The sequence below is a fragment of the Hoplias malabaricus genome, chromosome 16 (assembly GCF_029633855.1).
Source record: "Hoplias malabaricus isolate fHopMal1 chromosome 16, fHopMal1.hap1, whole genome shotgun sequence".
Taxonomy (NCBI): Eukaryota; Metazoa; Chordata; class Actinopteri; order Characiformes; family Erythrinidae; genus Hoplias; species Hoplias malabaricus.
Window position 1 is genome coordinate 3,850,059 of NC_089815.1, and position 19,866 is coordinate 3,869,924.

General features: G+C 40.4%; 1 protein-coding gene and 8 non-coding genes across 11 annotated transcripts; all 9 read left to right on the forward strand.

The window, feature by feature from the left end:
- Positions 1 to 655: 655 nt before the first annotated feature.
- Positions 656 to 728, forward strand: trnar-ccg (transfer RNA arginine (anticodon CCG)). The gene has a single exon. It is a non-coding gene; the product is annotated as a tRNA-Arg (tRNA).
- A 286-nt stretch (positions 729 to 1,014) lies between these two features.
- trnar-ccg (transfer RNA arginine (anticodon CCG)) lies at positions 1,015 to 1,087 on the forward strand. Its single transcript has one exon. It is a non-coding gene; the product is annotated as a tRNA-Arg (tRNA).
- A 731-nt stretch (positions 1,088 to 1,818) lies between these two features.
- On the forward strand, positions 1,819 to 1,891 carry trnar-ccg (transfer RNA arginine (anticodon CCG)). Its single transcript has one exon. It is a non-coding gene; the product is annotated as a tRNA-Arg (tRNA).
- Positions 1,892 to 4,690: 2,799 nt separating this feature from the next.
- On the forward strand, positions 4,691 to 4,764 carry trnar-ccg (transfer RNA arginine (anticodon CCG)). The gene has a single exon. It is a non-coding gene; the product is annotated as a tRNA-Arg (tRNA).
- Positions 4,765 to 6,337: 1,573 nt separating this feature from the next.
- On the forward strand, positions 6,338 to 6,410 carry trnar-ccg (transfer RNA arginine (anticodon CCG)). The gene has a single exon. It is a non-coding gene; the product is annotated as a tRNA-Arg (tRNA).
- Positions 6,411 to 7,132: 722 nt separating this feature from the next.
- trnar-ccg (transfer RNA arginine (anticodon CCG)) lies at positions 7,133 to 7,205 on the forward strand. The gene has a single exon. It is a non-coding gene; the product is annotated as a tRNA-Arg (tRNA).
- A 1,333-nt stretch (positions 7,206 to 8,538) lies between these two features.
- trnar-ccg (transfer RNA arginine (anticodon CCG)) lies at positions 8,539 to 8,611 on the forward strand. The gene has a single exon. It is a non-coding gene; the product is annotated as a tRNA-Arg (tRNA).
- Positions 8,612 to 9,118: 507 nt separating this feature from the next.
- On the forward strand, positions 9,119 to 9,191 carry trnar-ccg (transfer RNA arginine (anticodon CCG)). The gene has a single exon. It is a non-coding gene; the product is annotated as a tRNA-Arg (tRNA).
- Positions 9,192 to 10,576: 1,385 nt separating this feature from the next.
- traf3ip2b (TRAF3 interacting protein 2b) lies at positions 10,577 to 19,774 on the forward strand. 3 transcript variants are annotated; one of them, XM_066647301.1, is made up of 9 exons: positions 10,577 to 10,822; positions 12,716 to 13,383; positions 14,750 to 14,792; positions 15,792 to 15,856; positions 16,586 to 16,683; positions 16,793 to 16,873; positions 18,239 to 18,355; positions 18,442 to 18,516; positions 19,019 to 19,774. In XM_066647301.1, the coding sequence occupies exons 2-9, from the start codon at positions 12,729 to 12,731 to the stop codon at positions 19,163 to 19,165; spliced, it is 1,281 nt and encodes a 426-aa protein (XP_066503398.1). In that variant the 5' UTR covers positions 10,577 to 10,822; positions 12,716 to 12,728; the 3' UTR covers positions 19,166 to 19,774. The 3 variants fall into 3 exon arrangements, with proteins under 3 accessions (XP_066503398.1, XP_066503400.1, XP_066503399.1); XM_066647303.1 differs by having other exon boundaries at positions 16,793 to 16,861; XM_066647302.1 differs by having other exon boundaries at positions 15,795 to 15,856.
- The last annotated feature ends 92 nt before the right edge of the window (positions 19,775 to 19,866 follow it).

A 19,866-nucleotide genomic window follows, 5' to 3' on the forward strand; every position in this document is an offset into this window, starting at 1 on the left:
TGTTTAAAGAACTGTGAGGCTGCGGATTGAGAGGAAAGTCTTTACCAGTGATAAGAAGCTGATTCTGAACAAAAGTTGAGCGCGTTGTAGTGCATATTTATTCAATGATATTTGATCACTTATTTTTTGACATTTTACAGGAAGCTGAGCTTCCCTTGCAGTCTTAGAGAAATCGCCTCTGGTACATTCTCATAATATAATACTGCAACATGAACTCAAATCAGCTTGTATATGTCATGACCATGTGCTACCCCTAGAGGGGAGCACAACCAAAATATTAGTTCCTGAGTCAACATCTCGCTGTTTTTGCAGGAGTTTATTCAGAAAACATTAGTTTTATCATAATTCACTTGCAGCTTACATTATACTATGTTCAAATGTTGTGGACACACATTTTGTCTTTCTGTTTCTTATTTATTTATTTATTGGAAATTTAGGGTGTACATTGATAGACTGTCCCCATTTGCTTCAGCTTCAGAAGCCTTTCCTCTAGATGCTCTGCATTTTAAACATTACATGCTGAATAAGTGTCAGAATTGTATAAAATCACCTCGAAATGTAACCAGTACACAACTGTATTTGCTTTACATCGTTAGATACTTCAAAAATAAACGTCTCATTAAAATTAACATCTAATGATCTATTATTAACATGGGGCCCAGTGGCCTAATGGATAAGGCATCAGCCTCCGGAGCTGGGGATTGTGGGTTCAAGTCCCACCTTGGCCACTTGCTATACAGTGTGTGTTGTGCTTGTTAAGGGTAAGCTGGGATCTAGTCCCCCATGGGGTGTGGTCCTGATGTCTGTAGGGACAACCACCAAGGATTGTCTTGTCCTCTCATGTTTGTTGTTAATAAAGACAGCTTGGACTACTGACTTGTTTGAGACTCAGCTTCTTAGATGCATTCATGTGTTTGAATCTCATTTATATTGTAGGTAAGTACTCTCAGGCACTCTCAGTTGCCTTTTAAGGCTTACATCATTCTGATAAACTCTCCAGTGTGTCTATCACAGGGCCCAGTGGCCTAATAGATAAGGCATCAGCCTCCGGAGCTGGGGATTGTGGGTTCGAGTCCCACCTGGGTCAGCTTTAAGTCTTTCAAAGGTTTGGCAAAGTCAAGCCAGCACTCTCTCACATGTTTGAGTTGTTATTAGGTGTTACCCAGTTCTGTTATCTTGAGAGACCCTAGGGTAGGGCTCAATGGACTCATGGTGATGGTGTCAGTCTTTGGTACTGGGAGTTGTAGGTTCAAGACCCACCTCGGTCATGGTTTCAAATATGTCAAGGTAAAATGGTACATTCTCATAATATAATACTGCAACATGAACTCGTCAGCTTGTATATGTCATGACCATATGCTGTCACTAGAGGGGAGCACAACCAAATTATTAGTTCCTGAGTCAACATCTCTCTGTTTTTGCAGGAGTTATTTCAGAGAACATTAGGTTTATCATAATTCACTTGCAGCTTACATTATACTATGTTCAAATGTTGTGGACACATTTTCTGTTTCTGTTTCTTATTTATTTATTTATTTATTTATTTATTTATTGGAAATTTGGGGTGTACATTGATAGACTGTCCCCATTTGCTTCAGCTTCAGAAGCCTTTCCTCTAGATGCTCTGCATTGTAAACATTACATGCCGAAAGAGTGTCAGAATTGTATAAAATCACCTCGAAATGTATCCAGTACACAACTGTATTTGCTTTACAACCTGAGATACTTCAAAAATAAACGTCTCATTAAAATGCAATATACGTGAGATTACACTAATTCCTCTCCGTAGACAACACAATGTACCTATTATTGAAATGGGGCCCAGTGGCCTAATGGACAAGGCATCAGCCTCCGGAGCTGGGGATTGTGGGTTCGAGTCCCACCTGGGTCACTATTAGCTTCACCCATCACTTGCAACACAGCATGAGTATCTCTCGTTGTTGTACTTGTTAAGGATAAGCAGTGGGGTCTGTTCCATTTCCAGCATTGATATGTTCACCTCTCCTTAGAAGATATTACCTAGTACTTTGTGAGTGCACTCCATCTGGTATCTTCCAGTGTTACTGTCACATAACAATATGGACTTCTAACCTTGTCCAAAAAATTTCAGTGACATATTTTAAACGTCAATGGACGTCCAAATTCCATCTTAATAAGTTAGTTAAGTGGTGACAAATCGATAACGTCAGTGGACGTCCAAAATGCGTTTTATACAAGTAATTTATTTCAGGACCAATTAATAACGTCAATTTATAACGTCCAAAATGGCCATGTTTGGTTTTGTGGTTTGCCTGCTTATCTACTGGAGGTTGTCTTTATTAGTGTACATCTATCAGGATTCAAGATTCATGTGTATGTTCATGTGTATCCTACAGACAGGTAATATGGTGAACTTCACTATTGCACCTTTAACTGAGGATTTATGATGTCCCAGTGTTAATAGTGATCTCAGTGCACTATACTATGGGCTGGGCCCAATGAGTAGAGTTAGTTGTAAGCTGTAGCTGGTTGCTGATCCGATCATAAACAGCCACAGCAACCTTAGTGGTTAGGTTTTAAAGGTGAAGTTCACGATTGTAATCAATCGTGAACAGTCTGTTTATGTGCTCAAAACCAGTTTAATGTGTTTTCAAAGCCCAGTGTCTTTAAATGAGTAAAAAAAAAAAAACATACTGTCTCAGTCTGTTATGCTAGGTTTGTCTTTCTGTCGGCTCATGGCAGAGGCAAAGAACTCCAAACGGTGAAAAGCATGAACTGAGATGAGAATTACTTTATTCCTGCTCCATAGGTGGGTAACATTGACTCTTTTTTTACTGTTTTGATCACTTAAGGTGGAAATGTCTCCAAATGTGGGAGATGGCTAACTGCCCTGCCATTGAACTTTGTCCAAATACTAGAAACGTTCGCAACCCCTGTGTGATTGGTCCCAGTGGCCTAAAGTATAAGGCATCAGCCTCCGGAGGTGGTGGTTGTGGGTTTGAGTCCCACCTGGGTCACTGTTAGTTTCACCTGTCACTTCCAACACAGCATGTGTTTCTTTCATTGTTGTACTTGTTAAGGAGAATCAGTGGCCTGTTCCATTTCCAGCATCGATATGTTCACCTCTCCTTAGAAGATATTACCTAGTCCTTTGTGAGCGTGCTCCATCTGGTGTCTTCCAGTATTACTGTCACATAACAATATGGACTTCTAACCTTGTTCGTATTTCAGGCATGACCGCTTGCAGTTTGGTTGTTATGGTAAAATATTGTAAAACTAGCATGCACCATTGTCTCCTCCTTTAGCTGGGCCCAGTAGCCTAATGGAAAAGTCATCAGTCTCTTGAGCTGAAGATTGTGGGTTCAAGTCCTCCCTGGTTCATACCTTTGGGCTGAGCATGAGGTGCGTATGTAGAATTCCCTTTGTGAGGTCAAGCTACCAAAAAGCCTGTGTTGAAATGTCCTCTCTTGTTTAAGTTATCTAGTTCTGACAACTTTTAGAAGCTTCAGACCCTGGGCCCAGTGTCCTAATGGATAAGGCATCAACAGCTAGTGCTGGGATCTGGTCCACCATGGTATGGGGTCCTGATATATGTGTGTGTAGGGGCAACCACCAAGGACTGTCTTGTCCTCTCATGTTTGTTGTTAATAAAGACAGCTTGGTCTACTGACTTGTTTGAGACTCAGCTTCTTAGATGCATTCATGTGTTTGAATCTCATTTATATTGTGGGTAAGTACTCTCAGGCACTCTCAGTTGCCTTTTTAAGGCTTACATCATTCTGATAAATTCTCCAGTGCAGCAATTCACTGTCATGGGGCCCAGTGGCCTAATGGATAAGGTATCAGCCTCCGGAGCTGGGGATTGTGGGTTCGAGTCCCACCTGGATTGCTGTTTGCTTCACCCGTTACTTGCTATGCAGTGTGTGTTTCTCTCATTGTTGTACTTGTGAAGGAGAATCAGTGGCCTGTTCCATTTCCAGCATTGATATGTTCACCTCTCCTTAGAAAACATTACCTAGTCCTTTGTGAGTGCAATCCATCTGGTATCTTCCAGTGTTACTGTCACATAACAATATGGACTTCTAACCTTGTTCAAATTTCAGGCATGACCGCTTGCAGTTTGGTTGTTATGGTAAAATATTGTAAAACTAGCATACACAATTGTGACCTTCCTTAGTCGGTCCCAGTGGCCTGATGGAAAAGGCTTCAGTCTCTTGAGCTAAAGGTTGTGGGTTCAAGTCCTGCCTGGTTCATACCTTTGGGGAGAGCATGAAGTACATATGTAGAATTCCCCTTTGTGAGGTTAAGCCACTAAAAGCCTATTTTGAAATATCCTCTCTTGTTTAAGTTATCTAGTTCTGACAACTTTTAGAAGCTTCTGGCCCAGTGGCCTAATGGATAAGGCATTAACATCTAGTGCTGGGGATTGTGGGTTCCTACTTGGGCTGGGATCTGGTCCCCCATGGTGTGGGGTCCTGATGTGTGTGTGTGTAGGGAAGTCTGTAGGGACAATCACCAAGGACTGTCTTGTCCTCTCATGTTTGTTGTTAATAAAGACAGCTTGGTCTACTGACTTGTTTGAGACTCAGCTTCTTAGATGCATTCATGTGTTTGAATCTCATTGATATTGTGGGTAAGTACTCTCAGACACTCTCACTTGCCTTTTTAAGGATTATATCATTCTTATAAACTCTCCAGTGTGGTCATAACAGGGCCCAGTGGCCTAATGGATAAGGCATCAGCCTCCGGAGCTGGGGATTGTGGGTTCGAGTCCCACCTGGCTCGGCTTTAAGTCTTTCAAAGGTTTGGCAAAGTCAAGCCAGCACTCTCTCACATGTTTGAGTTGTTATTAGGTGTTACCCAGTTCTGTTATCTTGAGAGACCCTAGGGTAGGGCTCAATGGACTCATGGTGATGCTGTCAGCCTTTGGTACTGGGAATTGTAGGTTCAAGACCTCCCCTAGATCATGGTTTCAAATATGTCAAGGTAAAATGGTAACATTTCATAATGGTACATTTCAGTGGCGGATGCTGGTCTTTCAAGGAGGGGAAGCTCAATTTCGGCCTACATCATAAAATGTGTCGGTTTATTTATACGTAAACTCTCTCCGTTCCTTTTCAAGAAAATGATCTGTGACCCTGTCGTACCAACAAGGCGTCTTTTCCAGGGACTTGACTAGTGTCCTCTCAATGGCCAGCAGAGCTAGACTGCTTAAACGGCCTTGGCCCATGTGAAGTGTGTCCGCCTGTGAGTGCTTTGTGACGGTGGAGGGGCTCAGCAGCACCCGCTGGACAGAAACTACGATAGAAGATAGTCTCCAAACACAAGCAGCTACAAAAAACCCACCAGAAATAGAAGCTCGGTTTGTCACTAGTCGTTTTTAACAAAGAAAATTCCACTAAGATGAAATTCTCCGGTTCAACTCAGAACAGAGTGAAAATGTAATGCTCCCACGGATCTTTACACCAAAGGATCGCTGATTCGCTCAGTTCGCTGTCAATCAAAGAGGGATTCAGCCTCAGACAGATCATCCAATCATCATGCAGAAGCTGAGCGTCCGGGCCAGCCGAGGCCAGCCCACTGCCCCATAGACCCCCAGAGACGCTGAGCGTCCGATGGGCGGGACAAAGCCCAGCATTTATCCAATGACTCGTCTCGTTTCGCTGCACTTCGCTGCTTTGTATTGAACTCTGTGGACGCTCAGCGTCCGCCCTGTTTAAAGAACTGTGAGGCTGCGGATTGAGAGGAAAGTCTTTACCAGTGATAAGAAGCTGATTCTGAACAAAAGTTGAGCGCGTTGTAGTGCATATTTATTCAATGATATTTGATCACTTATTTTTTGACATTTTACAGGAAGCTGAGCTTCCCTTGCAGTCTTAGAGAAATCGCCTCTGGTACATTCTCATAATATAATACTGCAACATGAACTCAAATCAGCTTGTATATGTCATGACCATGTGCTACCCCTAGAGGGGAGCACAACCAAAATATTAGTTCCTGAGTCAACATCTCGCTGTTTTTGCAGGAGTTTATTCAGAAAACATTAGTTTTATCATAATTCACTTGCAGCTTACATTATACTATGTTCAAATGTTGTGGACACACATTTTGTCTTTCTGTATCTTATTTATTTATTTATTGGAAATTTAGGGTGTACATTGATAGACTGTCCCCATTTGCTTCAGCTTCAGAAGCCTTTCCTCTAGATGCTCTGCATTTTAAACATTACATGCTGAATAAGTGTCAGAATTGTATAAAATCACCTCGAAATGTAACCAGTACACAACTGTATTTGCTTTACATTGTTAGATACTTCAAAAATAAACGTCTGATAAACTCTCCAGTGTGTCTATCACAGGGCCCAGTGGCCTAATGGATAAGGCATCAGCCTCCGGAGCTGGGGATTGTGGGTTCGAGTCCCACCTGGGTCGGCTTTAAGTCTTTCAAAGGTTTGGCAAAGTCAAGCCTTCACTCTCTCACATGTTTGAGTTGTTATTAGGTGTTACACAGTTCTGTTATCTTGAGAGACCCTAGGGTAGGGCTCAATGGACTCATGGTGATGGTGTCAGTCTTTGGTACTGGGAATTGTAGGTTCAAGACCACACCTAGGTCATGGTTTCAAATATGTCAAGGTGGAATGGTACATTCTCATAACATAATAGTGCAACATGAACACAAGTCAATTTGTATATGTCATGACCATATGCTGTCACTAGAGGGGAGCACAACCAAAATATTAGTTCCTGAGTCAACATCTCTCTCTTTTTGCAGGAGTTTATTCAGAAAACATTAGTTTTATCATAATTCACTTGCAGCTTACATTATACTATGTTCAAATGTTGTGGACACATTTTCTGTTTCTGTTTCTTATTTATTTATTTATTTATTGTAAATTTGGGGTGTACATTGATAGACTGTCCCCATTTGCTTCAGCTTCAGAAGCCTTTCCTCTAGATGCTCTGCATATTAAACATTACATGCTGAATAAGTGTCAGAATTGTATAAAATCACCTCGAAATGTAACCAGTACACAACTGTATTTGCTTTACATCGTTAGATACTTCAAAAATATATGTCTCATTAAAATGCAATACACGTGAGATCACACTAATTCCTCTCTGTAGACAACACAATGTACCTATTATTAACATGGGGCCCAGTGGCCTAATGGATAAGGCATCAGCCTCCGGAGCTGGGGATTGTGGGTTCGAGTCCCACCTGGGTCGCTTCACCCGTCAATTGCACCCGTACTTGTGAAGGAGAATCAGTGGCCTGTTCCATTTCCAGCATTGATATGTTCACCTCTCCTTAGAAGACACTACCTAGTCCTTTGTGAGTGCAATCCATCTGGTATCTTCCAGGGTTACTGTCACATAACAATATGGACTTCTAACCTTGTTCAAATTTCAGGCATGACCACTTGCAATTTGGTTGTTATGGTAAAATATTGTAAAACTAGCATGCACAATTGTAATCATCCTTAACAGGTCCCAGTGGCCTAATGGAAAAGTCTTCAGTCTCTTAAGCTGAAGGTTGTGGGTTCAAGTCCTACCTGGTTCATACCTTTGGGGAGAGCATGAAGTACATATGTAGAATTCCATTTGTGAGGTCAAGCAACAAAAAGCCTGTGTTGAAATATCCTCTCTTGTTTAAGTTATCTAGTTCTGACTACTTTTAGAAGTTTCTGGCCCAGTGGCCTAATGGATAAGGCATTAACATCTAGTGCTGGGGATTGTGGGTTCCCACTTGGGCTGGGATCTGGTCCCCCATGGTGTGGGGTCCTGATGTTTGTGTGTGTGTAGGGAAGTCTGTAGGGACAATCACCAAGGACACCAAGACAGCTTGGTCTACTGACTTGTTTGAGACTCAGCTTCTTAGATGCATTCGTGTGTTTGAATCTCATTTATATTGTAGGTAAGTACTCTCAGACACTCTCAGTTGCCTTTTTAAGGCTTACATCATTCTGATAAATTCTCCAGTGCATCTATCACGGGGCCCAGTGGCCTAATGGATAAGGCATCAGCCTCCGGAGCTGGGGATTGTCTGTTCGAGTCCCACCTGGGTCGGCTTTAAGTCTTTCAAAGGTTTGGCAAAGTCAAGCCGGCACTCTCTCACATGTTTGAGTTGTTATTAGGTGTCACCAAGTTCTGTTATCTTGAGAGACCCTAGGGTAGGGCTCAATGGACTCATGGTGATGGTGTCAGTCTTTGGTACTGGGAATTGTTGGTTCAAGACCACACCTAGGTCATGGTTTCAAATATGTCAAGGTAAAATGGTACATTCTCATAATATAATACTGCAACATGAACTCAAGCCAGCTTGTGTATGTCATGACCATATGCTGTCACTAGAGGGGAGCACAACCAAAATATTAGTTCCTGAGTCAACATCTCTCTGTTTTTGCAGGAGTTTATTCAGAAAACATTAGTTTTATCATAATTCACTTGCAGCTTACATTATACTATGTTCAAATGTTGTGGACACACATTTTCACTTTCTGTTTCTTATTTACACTAATTCCTCTCTGTAGACAACACAATGTACCTATTGTTAAATTGGGGCCCAGTGGCCTAATGGATAAGGCATCAGCCTCCGGAGCTGGGGATTGTGGGTTCGAGTCCCACCTGGGTCGCTGTTTGCTTCACCTGTTACTTGCTATGCAGTGTGTGTGTTTCTCTCATTGTTGTACTTGTTCAGGAGAAGCAGTGGGGCTTGTTCCATTTCCAGCATTGATATGTTCACCTCTCCTTAGGTTACCTAGTCCTTTGTGAGTGCACTCCATCTGGTATCTTCCAGTGTTACTGGCACATAACAATATGGACTTCTAACCTTGTTCAAATTTCAGGCATGACCACTTGCAGTTTGGTTGTTATCGTAAAGTATTAAAAACTAGCATCAGTACAATTCCCTTTGTGAGGTCATGCCACCAACAGCCTGTGTTGAAATATACTCTCTTGTTTAAGTTATCTAGTTCTGACAACTTATAGAAGCTTTTGACCCTGAGCCCAGTGGCCTAATGGGTAAGGCATCAACATCTAGTACTGGGGGTACTTTATATTGTGGGTAAGTACTCTCAGACACTCTCAGTTGCCTTTTTAAGGCTTACATAATTCTGATAAATTCATTTTATATATCACAGGGCCCAGTGGCCTAATGGATAAGGCATCAGCCTCCGGAGCTGGGGATTGTGGGTTCGAGTCCCACCTGGGTCGGCTTTAAGTCTTTCAAAGGCTTGGCAAAGTCAAGCCAGCACTCACTTGCAGTGGTGTCAGTCTTTGATACTGAGAGTTGTAGGTTCAAGACCCTAGGTCATGGTTTCATGGTAAAATGGTACATTCTCATAATATAATACTACAACATGAACTCAAGTCAGTTTGTATATGTCATGACCATATGCTGTCACTAGAGGGGAGCACAACCAAAATGTTAGTTCCCGGGTCAACATCTCTCTGTTTTTGCAGGAGTTTATTCAGAAAACATTAGTTTTATCATAATTCACTTGCAGCTTACATTATACTATGTTCAAATGTTGTGGACACACATTTTCTGTTTCTTATTTATTTATTCATTTATTTATTGTAAATTTGGGGTGTACATTGACAGGCTTTCCCCATTTGCTTCAGCTTCAGAAGCCTTTCCTCTAGATGCTCTGCATTGTAAACATTACATGCCGAATGAGCGTCAGAATTGTATAAAGTCACCTCGAAATGTATCCAGTACACAACTGTATTTGCTTTACATCGTTAGATACTTCAAAAATAAACGTCTCAGTAAAATGCAATACACGTGAGATTACACTAAATCCTCCGGTTCAAAGAGCCGGCTCTTGTAAGTGAACGAAGAGAGCCGGTTCCCGTCTAAGACCGAGACAATTTTTTCTAAGGCTTGTCATTCAACCAATCAGAGAACAACAAGCAAGCTCCAACCCTCCAACCCTCAGCTGAGACACTTGGTTTTCCTGAATGCCAGTCTGCCTTCCAAAACATAGTTGAAGAAAATGTTAAATCAGTTAAATGTTTGTTGACAGTTGTGGTTGTTTTAATCACTACCGTTGAATGCTGCTGTTTTGCACTTTGCAGAGTATTTGTTTATTTTATTACCCAGAAATGGATGATTATTTAATTTAAAAAGCTATTTTGTAATACCTACCTTTTGGGTTCCATTGGCTGTATTTCAGAGTTTTTACAAGTGATTTTTATTAAGGTGTTTAAATAAAAATCCAGTTATTTACACAATTGAATGTGTGAGTGCAATCAGTGAGTTATTACAAGACAGCCATAAAACAATTGGCCATTGCAACACTATTTATTATTTTTAATATTGAACAATAATATTTTGTCCATATAGTCATGTAAAATGTAGGTAATATTGTTCTGTACCAGTGGAAATAAGTGGTAAAACAAAGAGCCATTTAGGAGCCGAAAGAGCCGAGCCAAAAGAGCCGGCTCCCCAAAGAGAGCCGGAATTCCCATCACTAACACAAATAGAGACTAGACTAGATTGATGAAGGCAGGTCGTATAACCCCGCCTGCTCTACACGCTCCGCCCACGGTGAGCTGTGATTGGCTACCTGTTTTCTGTTCTGGATACGGGTGTGAACAACAACTGCACAGTGTAACTCATTTTAATCTCGAAAGTACACGCGTTCAGAGGAATTACAGACCGTAGAGGGAAAGCTAAATACACAGATGTTGTTTAGAGTTCGTGAATTGAATTATTCGAGTTTTATTTTTAGCCTAAATCTAATCCTCGAGTCACTATAAGCGACGGCGTTTCTCTGTCCTTCTTCACTTTTCTGAACGGTTTCCATGATCCTTCGCTAAGAAGTCAGGTTCTGTTTCAGGTAAGACGAACTGCCTATTTGTGAAAGTTACCTGAGTTAGTCACAGAGCCCCAGGATATAATTTCTATAATTCAACCGTGTGTAAAGTTTGAGCACCACTTGAGCTGACAGTTTTTGTTCAGTAATAATACGTCCTCACAATTTTACAATACGTGACCAGGTGTGCTCTAACGTCTCTACACTACAGCATATGACATTTATAATGTGCCTTTCCCCCCATACATGTGAATTATTGTGTAGTAAAATTGCAATGTTACATGGTCAATTTCATTTTTAAACACCTAACAAACATTTGGAAACCCAAAAAGCCCTCGGTTCATAAACAGTAGGGATAGTCTGGGAAATGCTCAATAAAACTCAGTGTAAGTCAAACAATACCCCCTGACCATTGTTACATTAAAGGTATCCCAGTAAACATTTAGCCGTTGATTCAACGTTGAAATAACGTAATGACTGCCGTCTAATCAACGTTCTCTTAAGGTTGAAAATGAAAGTTGAAAAGACGTCAAAACACAGACATTGAAAAGACGACTATTAGACGTATTTTGGACGTCCATTGGCGTTATTAATTGGTCCCGAAATAAATTACTTTTATTAAACGCATTTTGGACGTCCACTGACGTTATCGATTGGTCACCACTTAACTAACTTATTAAGATAAAATTTGGACGTCCATTGACGTTTAAAATATGTCCTTGACAGACAGACGTTTCTTGTTTACTGGGATATCATCTTTCCTTGTAACATTTGATGTTTATTTGGGGACATTTGATTGTTTATTTGGCATTCTTGCATTGTTTAAGTCTTATAATAAAACACGAATGCAGAGAAGGGCTTCTTTGGCATATTTTGCTTATTTTTCAACAAAAGTTTCAAGCACGCTCTACTTACACAACCCTGCACAATGTTGCTTAGGGCTGTCATGTTGAAATAGGTATGGACGTACCTGGACGTACACTTATCATGATCAAATTTGGCCTGCTACTGACTTTACAGATCCAATTAAAGATGATGCATTTACAGATTAAAGAGCGTTGGCACTAGATTAATTTAAAACAAAAAAAAGAAAGATATACATGTTTTAAGAGTTTTTTTAACAATGTAAAATAAGCATATCATGGCCCTGAAAGATGAAAGAGAAACATGTCTCTTAACACAGATATGGCTCAGTTGTGGTTTCAGTCATGGTTTGCAACATCTGCAGAAATTTGAGAGGGAGCCTATTTTTTTTCTGCAGTTTGGCCTAAATAATAACTGAGCACAAGGACCTGTGCCTGGGTGTAAAGTATTCACAGGCCTACTTTTTTACTTACAGCACATTGGCCTTTTTGTCGTACCACAAAACCTGACCGTTGAAAAGTCTTCTGTGTTAGGTCTTATTTTTCCCCACTCTTTCCCGTCTATGAAGGCGTACACACAAAAAAAGAAACAAGAAATGTCACTGTCACCGTTTAATGTACTACAGAATGTACAGGCAACAAACATACTGTCAGGTTGTTAGTATGAGGTCTTGTATAAGCGCTGGGGAAAAGATTGTCGTGGTTACACATTGCCCTGATGTTTTGATCTCTAGTACGCTGGAACTCTATCTGATAAATGGTGCCGTAATTGGTCTCACTATGTTCCAACCCACGGAGACCCCCCATAGATTCATGTCCCAACAGTGAAATGTGTTTGTTCCTGAGTAGGTGCACCACTGTCACATAAAGTGACGTTTACAGAAACAAGATGCCTCTTGGGTAATGTTCCTTGGTTGACAGGCACCATTGTTATTGTAAGCCAACGTTATTCACTTCACGCCTTTAATTTTGTGGCTGATTGTTTTAAAGTTAAAAGTTCTCAGTTGCAAATAAAATATTGCATTCACAACTTGTCATACATGTTTCCTTGCAGTTTCTTTGGCCGCATGGCCTGCCATAGCCAGCAGTGCGGGTCACTCAACTGCCCAGAGGAGAACGATGAGACGTTGAGTGAAGAGTTCCAGTCGCAGCTTCTTGACAGATTCCACAACCATAAGGCCTCCACTGACTGCTCCACTCCAGTGCGCAGAATGATGGAAGGACAGCCACTCGACCAACAACACTATGCCATGCACAATGAGCTTCCTCGCTGCCCTCAAAATCTGTTCTCCAGATATGATCAGCAGACACCTTACCCCAGCCAGGCAGACACTAACAGAGCTATAGACCCAGAGAACCAGCGAGCTTGGCAGTACCTCAGTTATCATAGCAGGAAATCCGAGGGGTCTTACTCAAACAGTTTGCCGTCCTACCTGCCCTCCACAGATGTCCACGGCTTTCCTGGTGGCAGCTGCTTCATCCCCCGGGGTCCACACTCCCTTCCAAGTGCACCAAGCCCTGGCCTCAGCAGTTTGGAGCAGCCTGGATCTCTTCACTCGTTTCTCCCGCCTCCTCACATGCACACACATCATCCCATGCCCTTCCATGGCCTTTCCTGGACAAACCCATCCTGCTTTCGTCAGTGTGGGCCGGTTCCTTTCCGAATGAACCATCCCAATACTCTCAGCTCCAGGGCTGAATACCTCTTGTCCGACAGCAGAGGTAGATAATACACTGTTTACATTTATTTAACTCCAGTGTGTTTAAAGCAGTCGTTTCATGATTTTTCCCCCATAAATCTAGTCAATCTGAATTTGACTGGAATGGATTCAGCACATTTGTTGTTTACTTGAGTAAATGTAATGTACAAAAAGTACAGAAGCACTCATTGTAAATATACTTAAGTGATGTTCTATTATGATACACAAGGTCTATTAAGTAAAAACTTGAAATAATTTTACTGTTAATACTTGAGCGATTAGTACCCAGTAAACATTTAGCCGTTGATTCAACGTTGAAACAACGTAATGACTGTCATCTAATCAACGTTCTCTTAAGGTTGAAAATGAAAGTTGAAAAGACGTCCAAACACAGACATTGAAAAGACGACTATTAGACGTATTTTGGACGTCAATTGACGTTATTAATTGGTCCCGAAATAAATTACTTGTATAAAACGCATTTTGGACGTCCACCGACGTTATCGATTGGTCACCACTCAACTAACTTATTAAGATGGATTTTGAACGTCCATTGACGTTTAAAATATGTCCTTGACGGACAGACTACTTTTAGACCTATTTTGAACGTCCAGGGACGTTCCTTGTTTACTGGGGTATTAACAAGAAGTTGTAAAATGTTGAAAATAATATAAAATTTCTTACTTTGGTATATTCACAAGAAAGTACTTTTAAAATAATTATGATTATTAGTTCTTAAGTGTTTTAGTATTGAGTAATTTTTTTAGTGTTTTACCAAGTGTAAGTATTTTTACTCAAGTACTGTTTGTCATTTTACTCAGTCCGTTTTATCTAGAGTATGTACTTTTATTCAAGTTTTACCAAGATACCTTTTGCACGTAGTGTAATATTTGTATCACTATTGTGGGTTTTGTTTTTCTTACAAATATTCCAGGTACATACATGCAGTCAGTTTGCCGTGAACTATGAGAAAATCACATTGTGGTTTCTGTCCTATCACTTCATCTCTGCTACACCCTACAGATTTTTTCTTTCTTTTCTCTCTAATTTACTCAAGTACACAAGTATTTTGCATTATTCACTAATGTAAGCACTTTATTTTGGCACTTTGGCAGGCTTAAATATGTCATAATATCTCTTCAGAGAAAGCTACTGTGAGTTTTGGTCCATCCTGGTTAAAAAAGTTGGTACTCGTAATTCACTACCTGTACAGTAAACGCAAGAATGCTCAAACCATGCAGGTAAAGATCTGTTGGAATGCAGTCAGTCAAGGGTAAGCATTGCACAGGTACTTGGATGGCTTTTGACAAGCACAGACATTTTCTGCAGTGTTACAAGGGATAGTTATGCGATGGTTTAAAAACTCCTACCATGTTTTTGTCACACAGGCCTGGAGCACTACAGACACGGACATGCAGGAAGCCCTGACAAGTAAGTCATCTAGACATAATCTGTAGATACAGAAAGTTCATCAGTTTATATGGAATTAAATTGATATTCAATGTATTGTCACAATATCCAGTATGTTAACTAAAATATAAAGGGGGAAATATAATCTTGTAGTTAATAATGTATAAATGTCAATGTTTATTCATGTAAATTATTATGTATATGATAGAACCCTTTCATTATATTAGAATTTGATATTTTTTTAAAATGAAAAATTCCTTTACTAAGAACTGTAAATTTACATGCCTACAGAGAGTGCTCTCTCTCTTTTCTGCTGTCTTTGATGCAATTGGAAATCAAGGCCACCGTTTGGTGCTTTATGAGGTGTCACGGAAATGATTTGAATTTGGGCTTTGTCACATTTCATTTCACTGTTTTTCAGTGTTCTCTTTTAGTTCATTCACCATGAATCTGCCATTTCAAATTGTGTTTAAATTATTTAAAATCAAATAAAATTTGAGTTCTGATTTGATGGCAGCGAAAGTTCTCGTAAATATATAAAGCTGGTTCTTCTTGAATTTCTAATTTATATTTTATTGCTGTAGTATTAATAACTATGTTATCATTTGAAGTTGTCTGAATTTGCCTTTAACATCAAAGGGCTTTCACTGAAGCCCACACCTCAAATTCTCACTCTCATATTTACTATGAAAACAATAGTGCAGTGAGTTACTGAATATTTGAAGTAGTTACTAAATAAACTGCCTCAAGATTTGTTCTTAAACAACAATCCAGTAGTTTGTGGTTTCTGCCTTTTGAAATAAATATATATCTACTTAGTAATATCTCATAATCTTGAGATAGAATTTATTTTTCAGGCCTCAGCTGTTAAAGGTGTTCAACTGAGGAAATGATCTGAGTAATGTTTTCTCACTTTCCTTGCGGTCACACTGTTTCGCTGCGTACCTCAGAGCTGACTGTGAGATGTAGTGGTTGAAAGTTTTGGTTTTTCTGTTTAAATGAGGTTTTATCTGTCTTCAGTAGGAGTGTATTTCCCAGACCAAGACAGACCAGCCCCTGCAACTCTCAGCTCTCTCAGGAACAGAGTGAGTGCTAACGGCTAATGAGCTAACAACACAAATATTCACAGACACGGTGAGCCACACACAGAACAAGCTTTCTCCTGCCTGCTTTTAAAATACACTGAAGCACAAAAACATACCACATTCTAATTGATTCAAATAGGCATAATTTATATTTTAAAAACACATATTCACATTGTATCTTTAGCTAGAAAACAGAAAATCATCTTAGTAATAAGCCTTTTTACTAATTCTGTCAACTATTTGCCTTTCAGTTTTTCTGAAAAAATCTGTAGACATTCTCCAAAATTCAGTTTGTTTAATTTTTTGATTCTCACAATTTAAGCAGTCCCACCACATTTTAGCGAAGTTGAAATCGGGACACAGCGCCAAATTTGATGTCCAAAATAAAGCTTTAAGCTTGCATTGTTGTTATGAATCTTAGGAGTTTTAAAAAAATATTTATTTAACATTAATTTTCTTTAGACTTAAAAACGGATGATATTTAAAATGATCACTTTTGTGAGGTTGGAAATGTACACGTCCACAGTGAGTGTCATTTTGAGCATTTGCTCTCATTTCTTATTATTCTCTTTAGGAAACCAGGCCAAGAAAATGTGTTCATAAGATGTCACTGAAATGATTTGCATTGCCATTGTACTGTGTAGTGGTAGAGTTTTTAGTCTCTCTCTCTCTCTCTCTCTCTCTCTCTGTATCACTCTCGCTCTCTCATTCTCTCACCCCCTAACAAAGGGAAAGTTTTTGTCACGTATGAGGCAGACAGCGAAGACCATCTGAAGGAGATCATCAAGTTTGTTGCTCTTCTGCGGAACAATGGCTTTGACACCCATGTGAGAGGATATGCATCATCATTTTGAAAGCATTGGTAACATTAGTTACAAATGTTGATTAATAACTCTTACACACAAATTATTAACTGAAAAATTATCTGTTTTGCAGATTGACGTTTTTGAGCAACAGCTAAACAGCATCAGTAAGATCGACTGTATGGAGAGATACCTCAATGAGGTAAACACTGGAGTAAGCAATAAACATTCCACAAATTTTGTCACAGATTCACACAGACCATCACTAAATAGATTTGTAAATCTTGTAAATGACTAAAGGCAAATGTAAGAATAGTGTCAAGGAGCAGGACTTCATTTCAGTGTTTTAAATAAGTCATGTATATATCTCTTTTAAAGTATTAAATGTTTGGAATATATCAACACTTGTTTGTAATGATGTAATTGATCTGTACTACATTTCAATACTGCATTACATATCAGTACCCATCCCTGTAATGTCCCTGTAAGGACAGTTATGACTGTATTAGATCAAAGCCATCCACCTGTGACATTCATGTAAATACAAAAAGAAACAGTTTATGACGATTTCTATTAGAACCTCTGTTGGATTTCAGTGGTGACTTAGCGCATAGCTAATGGAAAACACATGTAACAGACATACAACATTAACCTGTATTTTATTTTGCATGTAGCATTTTTACAGAGAGTCCTTTAGCAAAGAGCTCTCACAAAAAGAATAAAAAAACTGTTTGAAATGCGTGGGTGGCACAGTGGCGCAGAAGGTAGTGTCACAGTCACACAGCTCCAGGGGCCTGGAGGTTGTGGGTTTGATTCCCGCTCCGGAGGGATGTGAGGAGTGTGGTGTGTTCTCCCTGTGTCAGCGTGGGTATCCTCCATGTGACTGTCTGTGAGGAGTGTGGTGTGTTCTCCCTGTGTCTGCGTGGGTTTCCTCCGAGTGACTGTCTGTGAGGAGTGTGGTGTGTTCTCCCTGTGTCTGCGTGGGTTTCCTCCGGGTGACTGTCTGTGAGGAGTGTGGTGTTTCCTCCCCCAGGTGGATTGGTGACTCAAAAGTGTCCGTAGGTGTGTGAGTGAATGTGTGAGTGTGTGTTGCCCTGTGAAGGACTGGCGCCCCCTCCAGGGTGTATTCCCGCCTTGCGCCCAATGATTCCAGGTAGGCTCTGGACCCACTGCGACCCTGAACTGGATCAGGGATACAGACAATGAATGAATGAATGACTGAAATGCAACGTTTAGGCTATGTTTTCATTCAGTTATGTAGGTAGGACTTTCAGAGGTCTCTATATGACACTTTTCACATTGATTCCACAAATGGCAAATCAAAACATGATTGTAGATTCCACTGTAAGTTTCTAATAATAATTTGTTTGATGCATTAGGCCTTCAGTTCTGCTCCTGAAGTCCCAATCCATGGGATAACTCACATGGCTGTACTTAAATGTCACATAGGAATAAAAACTGCTTTGAAAATATTCACAAACGTCGCCCTGACACTATGGAGTGAATTTGTTTCATGATTCTTTCTCATAATTACAGCTTTTATGTCCCCCCCATTCACACTTCCTCTGTGTTTCTGCAGAAAGATTACCTGATAATCATTATCATCAGTCTGAAGTACTTCGAGACAGTGACTGGCAGCAGTATGAGCGAGGAGAGTGACGAGAGGACGTCCAACACTGTCTACATTCACAAACAGGTATATAATAATTGAAAAGTCTCTGATCATGTCCGTGTACTCGTCTGTAAACCCACTCTTCCTTTTTGTTGTTGTTTTTCCTTTAGCTTCAAAGTGAGTTCATCCAAAATGGCTGCAAGAACTTCAGGTTCATTCCTGTTCTGTTCCCCGGGGCTAAAAAGGTAGATGGCAGACATTTTTAATTAACTTCAGAGATGAAAAGATCTAACACTGCTGATCCATTTGTGTGTGAACAGGGCAATGAAAATTATTGTAAATGCCATGCAAATTAAGGTTTAACTGATTTTTTTTTATATCATGTCAAACGAAAGGAATTGATCTGGATATACAGGGTGGTACAGACCCAGGAGAGCAGTTATTATTGTAATTATTACTACAAGGTATTTTTAAATACCTTTGTGTTTGCACACACACCTTTATTACACAATCTTGCAATTCCTGCTCACTGCAGTGGAATTGTTTCTGGATGAAAAAAGCCCTCTCCAATACATTGAGCTTGTTTTACATTGGTGCTTGTGAACCTTGTGCTCCAGAACTAATCCATAAGCATCAATACCTGGTCTGTTGTGTTCTTGTGGCTGAAGGTCATCAAATCCTCAGAAATGTTTGAGAAATTAAACCTAAATACCGACACAGTACCTTAATTTGTTCTTTTTCCTGCAGAGCTACGTTCCATCCTGGCTGCAGAACACGCATGTGTACAGCTGGCCCCGTGACTGCGACGATATCCTTCGTCGACTGATGAGGGTAGAAAAATACAAACCCCCACCCATCGGCCCACTACCCACCATCGTGCCAGTTCCTATATAACTCCACCCACCACAGTCCCAGTGTTTATTCAACACCACCCACCGTTGTCTATTTAACACTGCTCAGCGTCATCCCAGTCCCCATCTTACACCACCCACCACTGGTTCATTACGCATTTAACACCGCCCACTATCATCCCACTGCTCACCTTAGAACGCCTACATTACCCCTTCCTACTAACACTGCACACCATTGTATCAGTACACATCTACCACCACCCACCATTTTAGAACGCCTACATTACCCCTACCTACTAACACCACCCACCATTGTATCAGTACACATCTACCACCACCCACCATTTTAGAACGCCTACATTACCCCTACCTACTAACACCACCCACCATTGTATCAGTACACATCTACCACCACCCACCATTTTAGAACGCCTACATTAACCCTACGTACTAACACCACCCACCATTGCACTAGTGGCAACCTAGCACCACCCACCTTCGCCCCTAATGCCATTAGTAGCATAATATTAATGCAGTAAAATCACAACAACCTTCATTCACAAATCAATTTCAGTTACTTAGTTTGTACAGATTCACGGACTGTAAAGTGTTCAGTAATTTTTGGCTGCTTCGTGACTTCAGGTGTTGTTGTCAACTTGTTTTTCAGCCTGTTTTATTTCCTCAACAATCACCTTGAGAAATGTTTGTTTCACCAGATGTCAGTATTCTGGAATGTTTGTTCCT

What these genes read in the sequence shown, in the direction of transcription:
- traf3ip2b (XM_066647301.1), top strand. Translation starts at nt 12,729, where the DNA reads ATGGCCTGCCATAGCCAGCAGTGCGGGTCACTCAACTGCCCAGAGGAG. An exon ending in TCAATGAGGTAAACACTGGA is followed by an intron (nt 16,874 to 18,238) that starts GTAAGCAATAAA and finishes GTGTTTCTGCAG; the next exon opens with AAAGATTACCTGATAATCAT. An exon ending in CTGTCTACATTCACAAACAG is followed by an intron (nt 18,356 to 18,441) that starts GTATATAATAAT and finishes TTTTTCCTTTAG; the next exon opens with CTTCAAAGTGAGTTCATCCA.